This window comes from Bactrocera latifrons, unplaced genomic scaffold (assembly GCF_001853355.1).
Source record: "Bactrocera latifrons isolate USDA-ARS-PBARC rearing strain unplaced genomic scaffold, ASM185335v1 scaffold_31, whole genome shotgun sequence".
NCBI lineage: Eukaryota > Metazoa > Arthropoda > Insecta > Diptera > Tephritidae > Bactrocera > Bactrocera latifrons.
Window position 1 is genome coordinate 527,024 of NW_017536741.1, and position 19,592 is coordinate 546,615.

The 19,592-nt window shown below is 33.4% G+C and overlaps 8 protein-coding genes across 15 annotated transcripts in view; 4 read left to right on the plus strand and 4 right to left on the minus strand.

Moving 5' to 3' along the window:
* Positions 1-106: 106 nt before the first annotated feature.
* Positions 107-1,967, minus strand: LOC108970750. Of its 2 annotated transcripts, XM_018936302.1 has the most exons (5): positions 1,917-1,967; positions 1,547-1,838; positions 1,302-1,427; positions 1,051-1,237; positions 107-986 (listed from the first exon to the last, which is right to left on the minus strand). In XM_018936302.1, exons 2-5 carry the CDS (start codon positions 1,572-1,574, stop codon positions 284-286), a joined length of 1,044 nt encoding a protein of 347 aa, XP_018791847.1. In that variant the 5' UTR covers positions 1,575-1,838; positions 1,917-1,967; the 3' UTR covers positions 107-283. The 2 variants fall into 2 exon arrangements, with proteins under 2 accessions (XP_018791847.1, XP_018791848.1); XM_018936303.1 differs by lacking the exons at positions 1,547-1,838; positions 1,917-1,967 and having other exon boundaries at positions 1,304-1,388.
* Positions 1,968-2,079: 112 nt separating this feature from the next.
* Positions 2,080-4,869, plus strand: LOC108970783 (glycerol kinase). The gene is made up of 9 exons (XM_018936356.1): positions 2,080-2,289; positions 2,366-2,494; positions 2,571-2,700; positions 2,766-2,980; positions 3,042-3,254; positions 3,319-3,658; positions 3,716-3,821; positions 3,880-4,241; positions 4,295-4,869. Exons 1-9 carry the CDS (start codon positions 2,212-2,214, stop codon positions 4,510-4,512), a joined length of 1,791 nt encoding a protein of 596 aa, XP_018791901.1. The 5' UTR covers positions 2,080-2,211; the 3' UTR covers positions 4,513-4,869.
* Positions 4,870-5,068: 199 nt separating this feature from the next.
* Positions 5,069-5,796, minus strand: LOC108970787 (essential MCU regulator, mitochondrial). Of its 2 annotated transcripts, none has more exons than XM_018936361.1 (2): positions 5,701-5,796; positions 5,069-5,550 (listed from the first exon to the last, which is right to left on the minus strand). In XM_018936361.1, the coding sequence occupies exon 2, from the start codon at positions 5,506-5,508 to the stop codon at positions 5,221-5,223; it is 288 nt and encodes a 95-aa protein (XP_018791906.1). In that variant the 5' UTR covers positions 5,509-5,550; positions 5,701-5,796; the 3' UTR covers positions 5,069-5,220. The 2 variants fall into 2 exon arrangements, with proteins under 2 accessions (XP_018791906.1, XP_018791908.1); XM_018936363.1 differs by lacking the exon at positions 5,701-5,796 and adding an exon at positions 5,628-5,651.
* Positions 5,797-7,590: 1,794 nt separating this feature from the next.
* LOC108970784 (ankyrin repeat domain-containing protein 13C) lies at positions 7,591-10,289 on the minus strand. Its single transcript, XM_018936357.1, has one exon. It carries the CDS (start codon positions 10,072-10,074, stop codon positions 8,401-8,403), a length of 1,674 nt encoding a protein of 557 aa, XP_018791902.1. The 5' UTR covers positions 10,075-10,289; the 3' UTR covers positions 7,591-8,400.
* A 41-nt stretch (positions 10,290-10,330) lies between these two features.
* Positions 10,331-12,639, plus strand: LOC108970785. Of its 2 annotated transcripts, XM_018936358.1 has the most exons (6): positions 10,331-10,532; positions 10,641-10,788; positions 10,852-11,602; positions 11,657-11,719; positions 11,775-11,970; positions 12,029-12,639. In XM_018936358.1, the coding sequence occupies exons 1-6, from the start codon at positions 10,446-10,448 to the stop codon at positions 12,194-12,196; spliced, it is 1,413 nt and encodes a 470-aa protein (XP_018791903.1). In that variant the 5' UTR covers positions 10,331-10,445; the 3' UTR covers positions 12,197-12,639. The 2 variants fall into 2 exon arrangements, with proteins under 2 accessions (XP_018791903.1, XP_018791904.1); XM_018936359.1 differs by lacking the exon at positions 10,331-10,532 and having other exon boundaries at positions 10,703-10,788; positions 10,835-11,602.
* On the plus strand, positions 12,561-13,403 carry LOC108970786 (succinate dehydrogenase assembly factor 2-A, mitochondrial). The gene is made up of 3 exons (XM_018936360.1): positions 12,561-12,687; positions 12,759-12,952; positions 13,015-13,403. The coding sequence occupies exons 1-3, from the start codon at positions 12,670-12,672 to the stop codon at positions 13,283-13,285; spliced, it is 483 nt and encodes a 160-aa protein (XP_018791905.1). The 5' UTR covers positions 12,561-12,669; the 3' UTR covers positions 13,286-13,403.
* LOC108970782 (DNA mismatch repair protein Mlh1) lies at positions 13,301-16,056 on the minus strand. The gene is made up of 6 exons (XM_018936355.1): positions 15,862-16,056; positions 15,636-15,795; positions 15,298-15,561; positions 14,800-15,227; positions 14,093-14,729; positions 13,301-13,962 (listed from the first exon to the last, which is right to left on the minus strand). Exons 2-6 carry the CDS (start codon positions 15,743-15,745, stop codon positions 13,404-13,406), a joined length of 1,998 nt encoding a protein of 665 aa, XP_018791900.1. The 5' UTR covers positions 15,746-15,795; positions 15,862-16,056; the 3' UTR covers positions 13,301-13,403.
* Positions 16,057-16,195: 139 nt separating this feature from the next.
* LOC108970761 (low-density lipoprotein receptor-related protein 1) overlaps positions 16,196-19,592 on the plus strand; it is a 74,353-nt gene continuing 70,956 nt past the window's right edge. For 2 of the 5 annotated variants that reach the window (XM_018936323.1, XM_018936324.1), the window contains exon 1: positions 16,196-17,559. In XM_018936323.1, the coding sequence (XP_018791868.1) occupies positions 17,418-17,559 (142 nt within the window). In that variant the 5' untranslated portion in view covers positions 16,196-17,417. The remainder of the gene's footprint in view (positions 17,560-19,592) is intronic. The other 3 variants (XM_018936320.1, XM_018936321.1, XM_018936322.1) reach the window with 3 other exon arrangements.

Consider the following 19,592-nt stretch of genomic DNA (forward strand, 5'->3'; position numbering starts at 1 on the left):
TTCGTCTTTTACACTAACTATAGTTTATACGCTGATGTATTTAGAAATTTAAGTGGATTTTGGAGTAGTGGAAATAAAAATAAAATAGACGCAACGCAAAACCTTGTATTTTTAGAGAAACATTTGAGTTGTATTTCGGACTTAAAAATATGTTCCTTATTTTGACATTAATGTTTTCTTTACAGCTATAGAAATGAAATATTATGACCAATATTCTAAGTTACCAACTAGAGTTATGGTACAATTAAATAGTGATATTAAATGATGTAATTTGAAACGCTAACTAACTTTGATCCTTATACTTGGCGTCTTTAAGTATTTTGGCAAACTCAAATTTAACGCGTTCCCTTTCTGTCCGTGGCATGTTACGCAAACTATCTACTAATGAGAGGCAATATAGTTCAATTGGATCATTAATAGGCGTCAAAACTGGAAATGGAGCCGGCATAGACTTTCTTTTTGACGCAGTAGTCATAATATCATTTGGCTGCCGTTGGAATGCTGCCGTTTCTGCCTGCTTTGGCTTTGGATCTAATTTATTATTTTCACAATTCCGTTCCTTGCCCAAAATTACGATTGGCGTTAGTAATTGCGACGAAAGACTTGAGGTGTTTGAATGCGAGGGTGAAGAAGGCGCCATTGGCGCTACCATGTTTGAGCTATCAATTTCAGCCTTTTGAAGTGGAGTTGATATATTTTTATGTTGAATTGTATGATCTTGCTGTGGTTTGTTTAATTTTTCAATTTTGGTTGGAATATTTAATTCTGGRAGTATCTGCTCGTCGTCGTAGCAATCATTATTATTAGGTAGAGAAATATCTACATTCTCGTGGATTTGCTGGGATGGCATAGCGACATCAACGTTATAATTTTTAATCCTGTGATCCCTTGCTTCGCTGCCATCGTCACTGTGTTCTATTTCAATAATTTCAAATGTGCTGGTGTTTTGAGGGTCCATATACATGAAGCTGTTGCTATCATTATCGCTGGAAATAATGTAATATCCTGTCTATACTTCTTACAATCAGTGGGATGTTGAATTATACTTACGAGCTGTTGTATGATGTGTTCATATGCGGCACTTTTTTGTAGGTTTGTGCAGTATTTTGCAAAAAAGATAGATCTTCTGTAAACCGACGTTTTCTAATATTCGCATTTGCCAAACCCGTTTCCAAGCTTTTAAGTTCTTGTAAGTAATTATATCGAATGTTTTTCCATTTGGTTTGAAGAAATTTGGCTGAAATTAGTTTTTATACGATATTAAATATTTTCTATGTTAATTTTAATTTATGTGTTTTTACACGGTGTTCGCATCTCCGCAGCAATTCTTTCCCAGATTGCGATTCGAATTTGATAGCGTCTGTAATGTTCATGGTTAACATCGTATATAGCCGGATTATCGCGCACTAAACGTATCAGACGATCGTCTAAAATTTATTCGAATTTGAATTAGAGGATAATTATGACATTTTCCACCATAAATGGATTGGGTTTTAAATCACATAGCTAAATGTGAGGGATATCTTCCCAACTAGTGAAAGCTTACCAAAGTCCGGCCCATAGGTTTCGCGCATTTTTCAGAAAATACGATCACGTTTTATATATCTTATAAAGTTTTTTATTTGAATATAATTGATAATATTATATTTTTAATGATTTTCACCAGGAAAACTAATATTTTTCAACACCTGCTTAGTATAACTCCTGCATCCTTTTACTTGTTTCAATTTGTTATTGTTTAATATCTGCGCATGTCCTTCGACGATGTTATGGCAACTAATGCAAGATATTAACTTGTAAAATTCCAGTAGATGTCGCCAATACAGATTTTCTCAAAGCTATAAAAACAAAAATTTGTAATATAAAATATATTTATTAAACTAATTATAAAAATATTTATGTAAAAAAGCGTCCACATTGGTTTAAAACGGTTGAGCTGTATCGGTCGAGCGACGATACTTCTAATTAGACACTTGATTTTGAAAATTGATTGTACCGGGGCCCTTGTCAAGCACGGCAGAGATGCTTGATAGAACGACAATTGTATTCAATCACGTTTATTTTTATGCAATCGTTTTTGCAAAAACAAAGTACGGCGTGAATGTCTGTTGATAAAACAAATCAATTATCCATTTATTATTGCGTTAAAGTGGATACCCTTTTCAAATTAAAAACGCCTGCATACGTATTTCAGCTCACTTACTTAATGTCATGGGCAGTCCCAGTTTTGGGAACTTTGGTCCCTTAATTGGTGTGGTCTACGTGAGCAGTACACATTGCCGATTCCTTGTATGATTAAAACTTTAAACAGAAACATACATACATTGCAACAAAAATATTAACTTATTTTCATAAATAATTTCAGATTTACTCAACCAAAAATGCGGAAGTTTTAACATTTCATGAATTGAAATTGCGGCAAATTGTGCACAATGCTGGTTGGTTGGAATATGATCCTATGGAAATATGGAAGAGTACTCAAGAATGCATCGAAGTATAATAGTTAATCAACATTTCTTTTATATATTCTTTTATTAATATTTGTTTTTTTTTTTTTTTTTTTGGTGCAGACTGCGTACAAAAATCTAATTATTTTGGAAATCAATCCGTATGATTTAGTAGCAATAAGTATTTGCAGTCAGCGTGGAACAACACTTTTATGGGACAAAGAGACGGGAAATCCTTTGTATAATGCTGTTGGTAAAAATCACTTTACATACACATTATAAAGATACTAAAGACTGAAAGTTATACTTTATAATTAGGTTGGAGCGACTGCCGTACATCTTCACTTTTGAAGACGGTTCTTGGCAATGTAAATTACGATGTAGATTACTTGCGACACAAAACAGGGCTACCATTAAGTACATGTTTTAGCGCGTTTAAAATCAGATGGCTTCAGGAAAATATAACATCTGTATCAGAAGCAATAGAAGTGGGCACATGCCTCTTTGGCACACTTGATTCTTGGATTTTATGGGTATATTTGTACCATCGCTATAAATTTTCGTAAAATATTAAACTTTATACTTTTTAAATAGAATCTTACTGGATCAAATTTAAGTGGAGTGCATATGACTGATGTTACCAATGCAGGTTATACAAGTCTGATGAACGTTCATACTCTCCAATGGGATGCTAAGATATGCCAATTTTTTCGTATTCCCATGGAAATACTGCCGCGAATTCGCTCAAATTCTGAATTATATGGTTACGTAATAGGAGGTTCTCTAAACGGACTTCCAATAGCAGCGGTATGTAATACTACTTTTCAATGTTTTAAAGTTGAATCAACTTTCAGTTTAATTTTCATTATAGTGCATTGGCGAACAGTCTGCTGCCCTATTAGGTCAGTTACAGACAAAAGTTGGTCAAAATGTTTGTATAATTGATGACAGTTGTTTCGTGCTGCTAAACACGGGTGAAGAGTTAATAGATTCTTTTAATGGATTACTGTCAGTAGTAGCATATAAATTAGGCCCAAAAGTTCCTGCTTACTATTGCTTAGAAGGTGCTATTTCTAATGCCGGGGCTACGGTCAGATGGCTAAAGCAAGGATTACGTATATGCACTGAAATCAATTCTAATGATAATGCTGTTGAGGTCCTCAACACATTTCTTGGAGAAAGTTCAATGATTTCATCGTCTTGTTCATCAGGTATGTTATTGACGTAGACACAGAAAACATTCTACGATTAATTTCCCTCAAAAACAGGTATTTTAAATGTCGATTGTGGATTGGCAGCAAAACGTTCAGAGATAACATTTGTGCCTGCTTTTCATGGATTATACGCACCATATTGGCGTTATGATGCGCGAGGGTAAGCTTTTAAAGCCTTTAGATTATGCRTTGTTACCCATATATTTTTTATTTCACAGCGTCCTACTAGGTTTAACTAGTCAAACCACAGCAGAAAATGTAACGCAAGCTGCTTATGAAGCAACTGGTTTCCAAATTCACGAAGTATTAGATGCAYTTAAACGTGACACACCAACTTGGAATCGAAAAAGCCACAAAGAACGGATTATATTTTGTGGCGACTATGCAGAGAACAACGCTTTCGTGCAATTTATTGCGGACATCGTTGGTTGTCTGTTGGAAAGGCCTCAAACGACATCACCAGCATGTTTAGGAGCAATGATATGTGCTGGCATAACGATGAATGTAGTATCTTTACTTCAGGCAGAAGTGATGTATCCGCCACCCGTGGATGCATTTACTCCAACAACCACTGCCAACCGTAAGTGAATTTCTCAATATTAATAAATTAAACAACCTGTTAATTTGATTTAGGGCGGGAACAATTGTATAAACGATGGAATTATGCGGTGCGAAAATGCTTAAATTGGAACAACTTTGCTACTTATGAGGAGGACTTGGAACTTTTTGCGCAACGTGACAGTGATCCCAATCTTCCAATACGCCGTTCGCTACCTGGCAGCATTTATATAACTAGTTCGTTTCTGCTTTTGCTTGTAGCAAACTTTTTGCGTGGCCGTAACATTACATAGATAAATGTATGTACAGTTATAAAAGAAGTGTTTGAAAAGATAAATGTATTCCTATTGTTAGCGAATCTTATGATGTTGCATTAGTGTTATAATTCGATCATTTTAAATCATTTTAGTCACTAAAATTTAGTGTTTAACTTGTGTAATCTTGAAGTTAGTTAATTATTGTGTGCGTGCTTCTAGTCACGGAAATTACTCAACGCGCTTCCTTTTAGTATATCATCAAGCTTTTTTTATCTTGCATTTAATGCATTATTATGATCTGCAACTTTATGCAGATTGAATAATTTTATAACCTCGTTAAGTTATATTGTGAAATTTCCGATGTAATAAAAATAATATTTGTGTCTTTGTAAATTTATGATAATTTATTTAAATTGTCTTAAACGTTTAATTGTGAATATAATATAATCAAAAAAGGGTTTATTTCACGATTTTAACCCCCTCGAATTTTCTGCATCTTACTTTGGGAGGCGAGGAACGTTTGCTATAACAACGGCTAGTTGTAGCTTTTATATATCAATTCCAATTATCCTCTAAATTAAATACATTTGACTTATTAGTTGAAATATGCTTTAATAAATATTAAACTAAACGAAAATATTAACTAAAAGCATTATTGAGGAAAAATTAAAGTCTAGTTTGCTATTAAATAATGATTATAATTTCACTTTATGGCTTTCCTGCCTGCCGGACGTTTAACTTGTTTCAGTCATCGTCATCATCGTCGTCATCCTCAGATGGTACGAAAAGGTCATTTTCTTCCAAGAAGTTGGCCACACTCTTGCTTATAGCAGCACCAAGAAAGAGACCGGGCAGCACGGCGCAGAAAACAAACACAATACCAAAAGGTGTTTGTTGAGGTTTAGGCTTCAATGCACCACTGCGAAAATGAGTACCTTGTGTCATATATGCTAATTTGGTTCGTTCTTCCAGAGATCGACCAAAGGCACAACGGGTTTGCAATAATGGCCGTATAAGGCGAGAAAAAACCATTATAACTTAATGTGCGTTTCCAGGGTAAATTCAGATATTTTTCTAGAAAAAATAATAAAAAGTTTATGTATATTAATGTACACACGAACAAAAAGCGCTGTTTCTACATAAATTATTACTTAATTGAAATAAAAATTGATACTTTAATTTTGCCAATTTTATATTTTCAGAAAATTTGTCAATATTACTTACTTTTCGACCCACAAGTATTTGTGAATGTTATTGTTGTTATTTGACTTTTCGATAAAACAGCTGATTTTGCAGAGCAAGGTTGCTTTTACTGTTCATAGTAACGGTATATTTATTTTGAACTAAGTTTTTGCAATATTTTTGAACAAATAAATTACTATATAGTTATGTGAAATATACGCAAGGTTCGAAGAAAAAGGAAGCAAAACTAATTCTTATTTGTACCTTTGATAGATACGTATCGAGCTAACCTATAATTTATGATAAGTATAAATTCTTTAATGTAGTATTATTAATGTATCCTTGGAACTTTTCCGCAGGGTTACTGCATTTCACATGAGTGTGTTTCACCAAAATAATTATCATTCAAATTATTATTTCCAATAGATTGGCTTAATCTTTGCTGAGAGGAGTGATGTAAAGTAATATCCTTTCCAAAACCGTTTTATAATAATTTCAATAAATTGATTTTTTTATGCTACTGTATTTGTCACATATCTTATACATGGGTATAATACTGATTATCTTGTAGATACACATTAACCAAACGATATTCAATATATTTGGAAGAATTCCACAATCTTATACATGGGTATAATACTGATTATCTTGTAGATACACATTAACCAAACGATATTCAATATATTTGGAAGAATTCCACAATCTTATACATGGGTATAATCAAATATTTCATATTGCCCTTAAAAGTAAAGTTAAACGAATGTTTGAGACATACTTTATGAATATAAGTGCATAAACAATTAATGTGCTAATAATTTTTAAATAAGTCAGGACTAATGTCTTAAAAATAGTGATATTGTGGAGCAATCGTTGACGTTAATAAACGAAGTAGTGGTTGAAGTTCTTTCAGTCATTCTAAATTTATTTTGTTGCCTCTACAACAATTTATTATTTATGTTATGTATTCATGGAAATGACGTAAAATGTTAGTTTTTTCATGATTTTACTTGTATACAAAGTAAATACATGTGTGATGAGAGTGCACTGAACTTTATTATAATAGTATAAAACGTTCAATATTTTTGTTATAAAGTTACTAAACTATAGATCGTTATTTTGGATCTGTTTCTTCTTGCTGTTAATCTTAGTTATCAAATAGTGAATTGGACATGATAAAAATAATTTTTGTAGCATATGCAAATAGTATATAATATATGGCAGCTATTCCCGTTCTTCCAAATAATTTTTGATGCGTTTTGCTAATAATAAAAATTAACTCAGTTTAATATTGCAATAATTAATAAAAATGAGTTAGCGTAGTTTACCTCTAGTTTTGAATTTTTTCTGGGCTTTTGTTGAATATTTTGAACAAAAACCTTATAGTTCTGATTATTTTGTATTTATAATTAATTTGTAATATTTCTTCAATTACTTTTAAAAAATGTTATGCATGTTGCACATATTATGTGTAAAAATATATTTAACTCATTTAATTTCATAAAAAAATTTATTAAATTTTTTATTTATTTTGTGTCCGGATTATTACTTATTTCGCATGTAAACGTAGATAGTTASTGTTAACATAAATTTCGAAAAACTCTCTAACAGTAAATACTTTGTTGAAATGAACTGATACAAAGAAAATGTGAACATTTACACAATAGAAACATTTACTTAATATATCTTGGCAATTCTACTTTGATGCAATAAATAATTAATACAAATTATATSAAATATGAATACTTATTTAATAGGTGGGAAGGTATGTCAAAGATCAAGCAGTGTATTGATATTTTCCAAATAGTTTACACGCATATAAATTTATTCTAACTGAATGCACGTATTTTATATTTTATCATTAAAGTTTGATAACAATAATATATATAAGTTTCAGCCTTAAACTAAAAAAGCATATATGTACATAATTAGATTTGTTTACACACAAAAATTAAATCAATAGTTGGCAAACTCTTAGAAAATTTTCATTAATATCTCAACAGACTGTTATACACAAGCTTTTACTACAACTTACATACTATAAAAAAGGATTTGCACAATGGGATTACAACTGTTTAACACGTTGAAAATGGCTAGTAATATACCAACATTATACAATCATATACACACATGTCAGCTTACTTTGAAATATTTGTAATAAAAATTAGTGCCGAGTTATACGCGTGAAAATATTCTGATTTCAAATCACACATAAATTCGACAAAATTAAATTCACGCAATAATTACAATGTCATTTATGTATATTGTTTGAGCCTATGACATACATAATTATTCAGTAAGTTTAGGTTAGTAGTCAAAAAATAAGATAAAAATTTTTAAATTAAGTTTTGAAATAACATGTATGTATGTTCATACATTCATATACATATAATACATAAGTATGTACATTTTTGAATACATAGATAAATCGTGCATAATATACTTCTTATCGCTGAAGTATGCAATATACACTACAATCAAATAATGTAAATGCATTGAATGGTAATTGTATTTAATACATTTCTTTGAATATATTATATTGAAATAATAAGAGACGAATAAATATCATATTTTAGTGATGTTATTAATGATGCATCAATGCAATGATTACAGATTTTTATTTGTCTCCTATGTACACTATTCTATTTCATCAAAAGTGGCATGCGCCTTAGTTCTGATGTCGCTGGTAGCATTGCGGTTTAAATCGACGCTTTCCGTCATTGGATGCTGCTGACCTGTTCCCGGTCATAAATCTGGGAAACGACGGGCATCTTCCACATAATGCGACGGTACATCGAATAGTGTTGCCGGTATGTTGTCACGAAATTCAAACTTTTGGAAAGTTATTTTCGCTGTCACTGTATGTAAAACTGGTATCTCTACTTTGACGGGGAACCCACTTGGTAATTTGAGCGTTATAAATTCGCGCAATTTATTAATGTGTTTGAAAGGAGCAATTACTTCCAATACATTTAATAGCATTTCGACGCTAAGGGGAAAATCTTTACTCATAGCTACTGTGGCCCGTATAGACTTGTTTGATTGCTTATGTACTGGTGGTCGTCCCAAATGGGGGCATTTGCCAATTGGTGTGTTAATATACTCTTCCCATGTAATGGCTGGCGGGGGCGGAGGTTGCAATGAACTTCTTCGGGGCATTTCTGATGCAGATCCATTTATTGAATCCCTATTTAATCCACCTTCCCCGTTTGCACTTGTTAAGCTAGCACGACGACCACCACGTGTAATTGTATCAACAATAGCTTTATTTTTTTGGAGATCCTCATGTGATAGATGCTCTCGCCTTTTACGTTGTTTTAAAACAAGACCTTGTATCGAATATAAATCGCATTGGTATTGTCCGCTGACTAATTCTTTTCGATCCTCGCGGAATATCCAACCGCTTTGGGCTCGAGCAAACTGTATGCTTTTCGTTGACATTTGAGCAGCTAAAATATCCGTAGACATTAGTACATCTACTTCGTCTTCGATATCTGTATCTTCATATCGAACGTGCTGATAACATTCATATTCGTTATCTAAAACTGTTAATGATTCATGAGGTGGTCGATCACCACGAAAAATAAAAGAAATGTCCCCCCTCTCCCAACGCATATCATTAAAATCTACTAATGTTGTGTCAAGGCGTAAGGTGGCTCCCGACTTGTGAATTCGACAGATATCGGACGGCAACATACGGGATACAAGTGGAACCCATGAAGCAAAATCCCATTTGAGTTCCATGTAAAAGTCTTTCATTTGTTCAAGAGCACGAACTAATTTAGCGCGACGAGTTTCCATATGCTGACGGGATTGCTGTTTAAGTTTACACAGCACAGCGGAGATAGTTTGTCTATCACCGTAGCTAATTGCTTCAGCTAATGGCGACCATCCTTCATTGTTTTTTACTTTTACAGGAGCGTTATGAGATAACAGCAAATTGATACACTCTTTCCTTCCCAACATTACTGCTAGATGTAAGGGTGTGTTTCCATGTTTATCTTTACAACCGATTTCTTCTTGCGTTCGCCAGCTATTTGGGGACCGTTGAAGAAGTCTTGCCAAACTTTTAAAATCACCTTGAAAAACACTTTTGTGTAATGGGTACTCTTCATTCTCGCTTAATATATTTGATGAGCAAGCACCCATAACATCTCTCTCTATAGTTATAGATGCAATAGGAGTTGAAGTTAACGACAATACTGGTGACAAGTACGGGGGAGATTCATTACCAGCAATTTGTGTCGATTCAATACGCCCCCCTCCACGATCTATACTGCTTTTAGAAGCATCATAGTTGGCCTTACAATTAGATTCAGGACACACATCTAACCCGCCTTTACCACTGCCACCTGCCCAGTGTTCGGTGTGTTTGTTTTCAAGACTTTCGACCTTTTCTTTGGACATTGTTTTTGACATGTAAATGCTCACCACTTAAAGTTTATTTTGGTTTTATAAATTTTTCTAAACACTTAAAACAAATAATATTTTTAATCTTTCCTCCTATATTATTGAATTTTCACAACAGTCTCTGCTTTTTCTATTACTTCGTATTTGAAGTATTCAGGGTTGATTTGACTTTCTTTAACTATGCATCGAATTTAATACCAGAGAATGTGCAATAAATTCTCTGCCCAAATTTCGTCAATCAGCTGTTTTAGATTAGTAATAGATTTAGTAAATTGCAATAATCGTAACCAAAATATTTTGTTTCTTTCTCTGTTAGCGCGCCATGTAAATTTGTGGTATTCTCGAATTAATTAATCTAAATTATTTGTCTTTTGAAAAACATGCCCCAATCGCAAATTAACTACCGGCCTCCAATGACCGATTCTGAGGATTCAGATGGCTATGATGGTTATTATTTCGGTGATATGGCAAGTAAAAGTATAAAAATTAGAATATTTTGAATGCACTCATAGGTTTCAAGGACACTTGATAAATTTTACTACAGTTCTAATAGAGATTCTTATTCGTATTTCCAGCCATCAAAAAAAGCTCGTTCGCCGACTATATGGCAACAGGAGCAGAACAGTCGTGCGGAAATAATACTCTCAATCATAAAAGGAGATGTTGAAAAATGTAGACAGCAAATAAGTGACCACAAGATATCCGTCAACGAACCAATCAATGGTAACACTATTAGTTTTTAAATATAAAAATGGTAAATTTTTTTTAGAATTCATAAATTTTTAGGAGAGTTTACTCTTCTCATGACTGCTTGCCGAGAAGGGCAATTGTCTATCGTGCGGCTTCTACTCGAGGATCTCAATGCGGACGTCAATAAACAGGTGGATTCATTTACACCACTAATGCTAGCATGCCAATGTACAAGTAAAGATTCGCATACAATTGATCAGATAGTACAACTATTACTAAAACATAAAGCTGTGATAAATGTTTCCGACAAATATGGAACTACTCCTTTCATGCACGCTTGTAAAAATGGGTATATCACCATTGTGAGACGAATGTTGAAAGATGTGTCGTTAGATGCTGTTGATAATCAGGGATGCACGCCAATATTTCATGCAATAGAGAATAATCGTACAGATGTTGTAAAACTCTTGATGGAAGTTGGTGTAAATGCAACTATTGCTAATAGAAAAGGTTATACACCAGTACAAGTAGCACAATTTCATGGATTTTACGATTTACTTGAATTTCTACCAAAAGAAAAAGTGACTTATGTTGTCCCACCTCAATTCCTTGGCTACAACACATTGCGTGATTACATACCAAGAATTTTTTTGAAATCTGATTGTCCCGAATATTTCCAAGAAATTAATGCAATCCTATTATCTTTAAATATGGATAGATTTTTAGAACATTTTGCCAAGGAGCAAATTACACTGTTGGATTTCCTATCAATGAATGACGATTTAATGGAAGATATTGGAATTAAATATCCCATTTTTCGAATGAAAATAATGAAAGGACTCCTTGAGTAAGCTTGTTATAATATTATAATGTATACGCTTTAATTTTTTCATTTATATAGTTTTCACCTACATCATTGGTCAAAAAAATCTATCGCTCGCGTCAGTAGATCATCAAAAGAAAAGTAGGTGATTTATAGAATCTGCATGTATATGTTTATATATTTAATGACTTTATAGTTTCTACGAAATTTTAATGATTACGGCCAATCATTTACAACATTTAGTAATATTGACAGCAACGCTTCGCTTTATAAAAGAAAATATCAAGTCCGAAGAATTAGGATATGTGTCACAGGAACAATTACAGTCATTGCAACAAAATGTTAAGACATATCGGGTAACAATAAAGGAACTCCTCAGAACTACGAAATATGTAAGAAATTTCTATAACATAGTAATTATTTGAATTCACCGTTATTATTTAATTTCAGTTATCTTCATTTAGTCCTTCAAAAAATCCATTGTATATAGATTATGATGAGTATCTGGCTGAAACCAAACGTAAGAAACTGAAAAGATTTTTCAAATACACTACAATTTTTGTTGGAGTATCCGTATTTATTTGTCTCAAAATACGAACGATTTTCTTTAGCTCATAAAAAAAATATTACAATAGTTTAGTACGATATGCGAAATTTTCTGTCACTTGAATTAAAATTTATGATAATTGCATTTAATGAAATTTATATGAGTTTGTTTTAAAATTGTATAAAACCCAAAAAATTTTAAAGCATTATAAATTGATTACATTTTTCAAACATGAATTTTAGATATCTTTAAATAGGCATACTTGTAGCAGAGGAAGTATGTGATATTATTTTGGTTATTCTTTGCTTACAGCATCTATTATACGATGGTGGGGATTCAAAAATGGAATGAGCGTAAATATATCACCCTGTTTCAAAGTGTACCAATATCAGCGCGTTCCACTATTTAAATTCGCATTAGCATTAAGGTAGGATTCTATGTCAAAACACTTAAATAAATGCATATCTGATTTTCAATACACTGACAGTATCGAAATATTAATAAATAAATCAAATCAGCACTTAAATAAGGAAGAAAATCAAAAATGTTGCGACAATTATTGGTAAGATCAAATAAAGAGATGTTGCATAATTTTTTTTAGCCAATGTAAATACGTGAGTACAATTTTGTTAGAGTCAGGGTTCTCGCCGGAAAATTTTACGAATGCAGACATTTTCATCAAAAGCTACAATTGGAGATGACAAAAATAAGGCAAAGGTATTAAATAACGCTGATGTTCCAATAATCGATTACGAGGATCCGGATTATTTACCGCTCCCCGAGTATCCTTTACGACCAGATGAGCCGCTAGAAGTGCGGAAACAGCGGTAAGTCCTATGCCAGTATTTATATAATCTTATTTCGAAATAACTCAAATATTACCCCATAGCCTTATTTATCAATCTCGAAAGCGTGGTATGCTTGAAAATGATTTGATACTTAGTACATTTGTTGCACGTTACTTAAAAGATATGGATGCTAAACTAACAGCACAATATGACCAATTAATCAATGGCGTCACCAATGATTGGGACATATATTACTGGGCCACAAATGTTAAGCCAACTCCCCCAGAACATGATAATGATGTTATGCGATTGCTTAAAGAACATGTTGCGAATTCGAAACGCGAACAACGCCTGTGCCAGCCGGATTTGTAAATATTATTGTATATGTTATGGTTTTGAAATTAGTTTTATTCCTGTTGCTTATGCACTTATAGTTGTTGATAAATATTTTTAAACAAATAAAATAAATCCTTTACTACATCAAGCTTCACTAACATCGTTCAAATACTTTATATAGTTGTGACAAATTGGTCAGTTCGTACAATTGCTGCTTCAAATGATTCGGTGGGAGCAAGTATCGTTTAAATGATGGATATAGGACATGTTCTATAAGCCAATTGTGCCGTTGTGGCAGTGATTCTATTTCTAATACACTCGTTAATGCATAAAATTTAGCGGTTTCTCTACAAAAAGTTTCAAAACATTCTACTTCTGATTCCCAATCCACTTCTGTAGCCAGGCGCAATATATACATCGGCAAATGTGTGCTGCAGGGATAATGTTGAGGTAAAATGGCGGGTAATGCTTCTAATTGAGCTTCCTCATTAATTCTTAATGAGAAATATTCACGCATTATGGGAGCTTTTTCGATAAGTATTTTACATGCACTTTCAGCGAGTTCCATTTTATCGCCATCTTCAGGCGACCAACCAGCTTCTTCGCACTCCAATGCTATTCGTACAAGCTCTCTAATATCAAGAGGTGTCTCCAATTGAATATGGGGAAGATTTTGAAACTCAAATATCAAGCGCTGATAAAAAAGTTCCTCACTGCAATAATATAGTAGCAAGTAAATATTCAAGGATTATAGTCATTTAAATAATATACAAAATATATAATACTGAGAATGTGAGTTCATATTGAATGTTTATGAATTTATGGATATTGTCTGGTACATACCAAAATTTGGACGTGTTGCACAAATATAGCTTAGTGTCATATTGAAATAAAGCATATGCTTCGTTCACTATTCCAACAAACACAAGGTCCTTCAATATTTTTCGTAGCATGACGTTAAGTCTGCGTTCTACATTTTCCTGCATTTGTTTTATACTTGTAAGCAGCAATTCGGACTTTCGCGCTGTGTTTATCTTAAAGCTCTCATCCTCAATATGAGTGAAAGAAGTTGAATTTGAATTGTTGACTTCTTGATTAGGAATGGGTTTTTGTAAAAGAAACTTGTCCAATTTTTGTTCTTTAGAATCGGTTCGAACACGATCTTTATCCATACGTTCTTTATCAAAATTTTTTAGAGACGCTTCATTTTCATTATCCTCCATATCTATATTGGATATACCCGGTAATCTCAATTGTTTATAAAAAGTACGCGTTGTATTGCTACCTAAAAGCTTCAGTTCTATTCGACGCTTAATTTTATCTATAATTTCATCCTCGTATAGAAAATGAACTTCATGTTTTGTTGGATGAACATTAACATCTAAATGTGTTGGTGTTATTTCGAGGCTTATATAAGTAAAAGGATGCATTCCTTTGGGAAGGTAAGTACTGTATATATTATCTACGGCTGCCTTTAAAGCTAAGTCATGTAAATACAAATATAAAGTTTAAGATATGCCAATATGTGACAGATTCTCTCACTTACTCACCACTTGAATCTACCAGTCGATGATTGATGAATAGTAACATTATTCCTCTTTTTGCTGAATAGTCTACATTTGTTACTAACGCTGTCAATTTGAACTTATGAACTTCGTCCTCCAATTCAACAGGCAATAAGGAACGACCAATTTGTGTTCCATATATATCAGCGATATTGCATTCGCGTGTACCACGGCCAGTTGTGCGCAATATTGGGGGTTCACCATACTTTTTGAGTGTAAAAGCAACGCTTGAATTGTGTACAGCATATTTGGAGATAACATCGCAAATTTTTTGCATTTCCTCGGTTGGCGATTTTAAACACTGTCGCCTTTGTGGCATATTATAAAAGAGATCTTCTACCGTAATAATAGTTCCTTGATTTCCGGCACTAGCTTTTGGGGTGCCTTTCATCGTTCCATCTTCATAAGAAGCTCTACAATAGTTTATCATTAATTTTTTATACAAATTTATTCACTCGAATGTGGTAATAAATTGATATATACTTATAGCCGCACGATTCATTTGCTGTTTTAGTTTGTATACTCAAATGAGCAACATGGCTTATACTAGCCAGAGCTTCACCACGAAACCCGTAAGTTCCTATGTTGCTTAGATCTTCAAATTTTGTTAATTTAGATGTTGTAAAGCGTTCACAAACTATCGGAAGATCCTCACGCCGTATACCGGTTCCATTATCTTGTATCTGTAATAGCTTCAGACCGCCAGATTTTACGGTCACTTGAATATGTGTCGCTTTTGCGTCCAAGCTGTTAATTTTGAAAGGAAACATTATTTTTATATTGAATGGAAGGTATTGTGGTATACGAGGTAATCTGCCAACCTATTTTCGATGAGTTCTTTAAGCGCATTTGCAGGCTTTTGTATGATTTCTCCTGCAGCAATTCGGTTAACGACAACTTTATCCAACTTTTTGATTACCCCAGGCTCCATTAGTATAATAAAATATTAAGTCTTACTCTATTTCTTCAAGAATCAACCATCTAGAAATATTTGTAAACAACTAAAATGAGTGCTGCCCAGTATTTCATATATACATATGTACATACATTACATTTGGTATACTTTTAATACTGATATACAAAGCGAAACAATTTTTGTGATATTCTGGTGTGTGATGTAAGGTTATATTCTGGAAAACGTTAGAAGTGAAACAGAAAACGATACTTTTTGTGATATAAAGCGGGGCTTGGTTGAAATAAAATTTGAACCACGTCAACAAGACACCTATTTCCATTACGTGATTTCTGAATCGTTTCAATCATTCTTATGTTGCTTGACAATTTTTCGCCAGCTGTCAGTGTTGTTTATGTTTTATGGTTTTGTTTCTGTTGGCTTTGCTTTTCTGCCATATTCGTTACTCGCTTGGTAGGTTTTGCTCAGTCTCTCTTTGAAATTGTGCGGATAGGTAASTTGACGTAACTGTTGTATGCATACGTGCGTGGATACGGATGTTTATAAAGTGTTGTCGCGTTTGCAATGAATTAAATCCTTTATGTATTTGTAATATGTGGAGTTTAGTGACTACAAAATTAGAGATTTTTAAATAATATTCAAATGTCGACGTCAATAATTCAAATATCATTGTATCGTGTATTGAATTTATAAATATCTCGGTGCTTAAAATTAGTGATTTAATACAGAGAGTTACAATTCTACAAGGAATTGTATATGCATACGAATGTATGTAAGCAGTAAGTAAAAACGCAAAGTGGATAAAGCAAAGCAAGAAGGTAGCAGGCTTGTGTGTAATGTGAAAAAGGATAAAATCTTTGAAAAAAGTGATTAAAAGTAAAATGTCATATACAAAATATTTGGATATTAAGGAGAATTCCATATACGTTTTATTTTAAGAACCTGGTTAGGTAAATATACCAATTGCTTGATAATATTAAAAGAAGATTTTCTGCTATGTGCAAGTGGCGACCGGTTTCAATAAACAACTCGTTACTATTGGTGCTGCGGGCGTCACAATAATTCTAAAAAATAAAACTAGTTTAATATGGGAAGGGAGAGATACCTTTTCTTAACAAATCTTTTTTAAAATAATTGAGTTGAATTGAAAAGAATATATGTAATTCKGATTAGACCTAAATGCTAGTGACTAACAGGTATACAATTTATTTATGAATACCGCGCATGCATGATTCGCATATAAACAGAACACATATGTACTTACCATATAATACATAAGAAGCATAACCATCAATAACATATTTACGGCAGTTGAAAAAGTTAGTGCTATGTGTAAATGTATGCATTTAAATTCTTATCAGTATCTACCTTTAGCCTTCCTCTACCGTAACGTCTTCAGTTTGAAAAAATCATCTACATATATATCAATGTGCCAATTGTTAACCGTGAAGACATTTACATAAATATTAGACTATTCTAAATTGCAATATATAGATATATATATAAATGCATATTTGTATATACATACTTGAATACTGAAGTAAATAAAATAGATTAGTGATATTCGCAACGGCAATAAATTAATGTCAGTGTGTTTCGTTAAAAAGAAAGCGCTTTGTGCGCAAAAAGTTGTATAAAACATTAAAAAGAAGATTAGGGACCCAAAAATTCAACAACCATACGAACCAATATGATTTTGTTTGGATTGATTTGCCTAAGCGTTCTTGCTGTGGATGCTAGGGATTTAGCAAAAAGTAGCGAGACAACTTATGGCAGTAAAACCGCAACAACATCTGGACCAGAAATCCYCACCAGAACTCTTAATGAAACACGTAAGTTAATGAACTATTTAATATTAAAAAATGTATTTCTAAAAAATAATACTAATCACATACAAATTTTAAGAGTACCTTAATTAAATTATTAGGATTTCGAATGGTTGATAGTTTTGGGTGGCGCTCGGATAAAGTTTATTCAATTCAAGGAATTTAAATTTGAATATGTGTGTTGGGCTATGTTCATTGTTCTTTTTCTTTATACAAGATTATGTATACATATGTACATATATGGATGTAATTGTTGGCTTACATATGCTCTACCCGTCTTATGAATCGGATATTCTCGGCCGCTGTTGATATTAGAAACTAAGGGATAGTCAACGTTTCGAATTTGGTAGGCGCGTTGGATGTACACTAATTGTACGTTCCGGCAATTACATGGCATATGTCATTAATTTGCGGTTACGCCAGAGCAATAACATAAGCACAGCACTTTGGGTAGCTGTGGAYACAATGATTTGTAGCTGGAGCCAAATTGAAACTGTGAACGTTGCATCAGAAAATACTTGTTATCATTTTTGCGAACATGTTAATGTTGCCGCAACGTTAAACTTACAAGATGTGGTACATACCGCTTTCATATGGGTCCTGTATGTGCTGCGTTTCACGAATAATTGGGTCCTTGCCGAAAAAAGGACATGTGCGCAATTGCAGGTCGATATCTCAAAAAATCGATCAGAACAGTTCGTGTATACGCAGACGAAGTCGCGCACTTGTTTTGTTCTTGGTGTTTCAAGTAAAAGAATTGTGAGTCTAAATATGGACGCTGGGATCATTTCAGTAAAGAATACGTGAATATTGTTGACTTCCGGTAGGTAATAGATGTCCGTTGTCAGGACACTTTTGCTGAATTGATACTCTATATACTGACATATGTATAAAAATAAATAATACTCACAATTTAAGAAAAGGTATAATTCTGGATCTTTTTGGACCAGCTCATCTTCAGTCCGGAAATTCCAGTGGAATTAAATTATTAGTAACAAATTATGTAATATGGTATATTTGTATCATACGCATTTGAGTTATTTAGCAGCGCTTTGCTGCAGTCAATGCTGCAATACTTTCTCTGCGGTTTTGTTGTCCGATTTATCTGACACCAAACTGATTGTGGCCATTGTGGTTGACAAATATATGCATATATATATGTACATATGTAACATGTATTTACACGTCAACTATTATTTTCTAGCTTTAGCAGTGTCGGCCGTTAGCAGTGTCGGCCGTCTGATGCACACAAAATCTGCTTGATAACCTTTTATATAGCTTACGAGATTAACTAAGCTTTGAATCAGACTGATGAAAGGTGCACGCACAAAATATTTGAATACAAACATGTGTCTGTGTTTGAATATACGGATGTGATACTGAATACTTAATTGAAAGTGGAAAGAAAATCAGAATTCGCTGTTTTTGTGTACTATCTGTTGTCAGGCATGGTTTGATACATATTTGCTCGACGGTTGCCGCCGACGTAGCCAGGTTATCGAATGCCAACAAGCGATTATGCTCGATCGCTGCCGGTGTTGTTTCTACATCTATATTTACATACCATTCAAGGTTACTGATACGTTTGCTAACGGCAGTTCAGGGGATCTTCATTTATATATGTACATCTGTTGAGATCACCATGTGAAAATATAACTGGTGCTGACAGCTGCGACACAATTTTAAAATTTGAGAAAGATATTTGTATGCAATTGTGTTGCTATTACTCTTGCTCGTTATTATTAAAAATTTAAATAGCAAAGTGGTCCCAATTGATTATTCTTGTAACAAACCTTTTTACGTAAGGTCACCTTGCGACTTCCATTACATCGCTGACCAGACGCCGTGCCTGCTTTTCTTTTATAGAGCCAGCTAACAGCCAGCTCCCCGCGACATCMCATTATGACTGTTAGATCACATCACWTCTCGGCGCGAAAGTAACCAAATCACTGACCCGGCGCTTCGCCTGCTTTTTATAGAGCTAGCTAACAGCCAGCTCCCCGCGACATCACATTATGTCTGTTAGATCACATCACATC

Excerpts from the sequence above, each read along its gene's own strand:
- LOC108970787 (XM_018936361.1), bottom strand. The coding sequence starts at position 5,508 with ATGGTTTTTTCTCGCCTTATACGGCCATTATTGCAAACCCGTTGTGCC.
- LOC108970784 (XM_018936357.1), bottom strand. The coding sequence starts at position 10,074 with ATGTCAAAAACAATGTCCAAAGAAAAGGTCGAAAGTCTTGAAAACAAA.
- LOC108970785 (XM_018936358.1), top strand. The coding sequence starts at position 10,446 with ATGCCCCAATCGCAAATTAACTACCGGCCTCCAATGACCGATTCTGAG. Across the intron at positions 11,720-11,774 it reads AGTAGATCATCAAAAGAAAA|TTTCTACGAAATTTTAATGA; the intron begins GTAGGTGATTTA and ends ATGACTTTATAG. Across the intron at positions 11,971-12,028 it reads TCCTCAGAACTACGAAATAT|TTATCTTCATTTAGTCCTTC; the intron begins GTAAGAAATTTC and ends ATTTAATTTCAG.
- LOC108970786 (XM_018936360.1), top strand. Across the intron at positions 12,953-13,014 it reads CTAGAAGTGCGGAAACAGCG|CCTTATTTATCAATCTCGAA; the intron begins GTAAGTCCTATG and ends ATTACCCCATAG.
- LOC108970782 (XM_018936355.1), bottom strand. The coding sequence starts at position 15,745 with ATGGAGCCTGGGGTAATCAAAAAGTTGGATAAAGTTGTCGTTAACCGA. Across the intron at positions 15,562-15,635 it reads AAAGAACTCATCGAAAATAG|CTTGGACGCAAAAGCGACAC; the intron begins GTTGGCAGATTA and ends CAAAATTAACAG. Across the intron at positions 14,730-14,799 it reads TCGACTGGTAGATTCAAGTG|CTTTAAAGGCAGCCGTAGAT; the intron begins GTGAGTAAGTGA and ends TACATGACTTAG.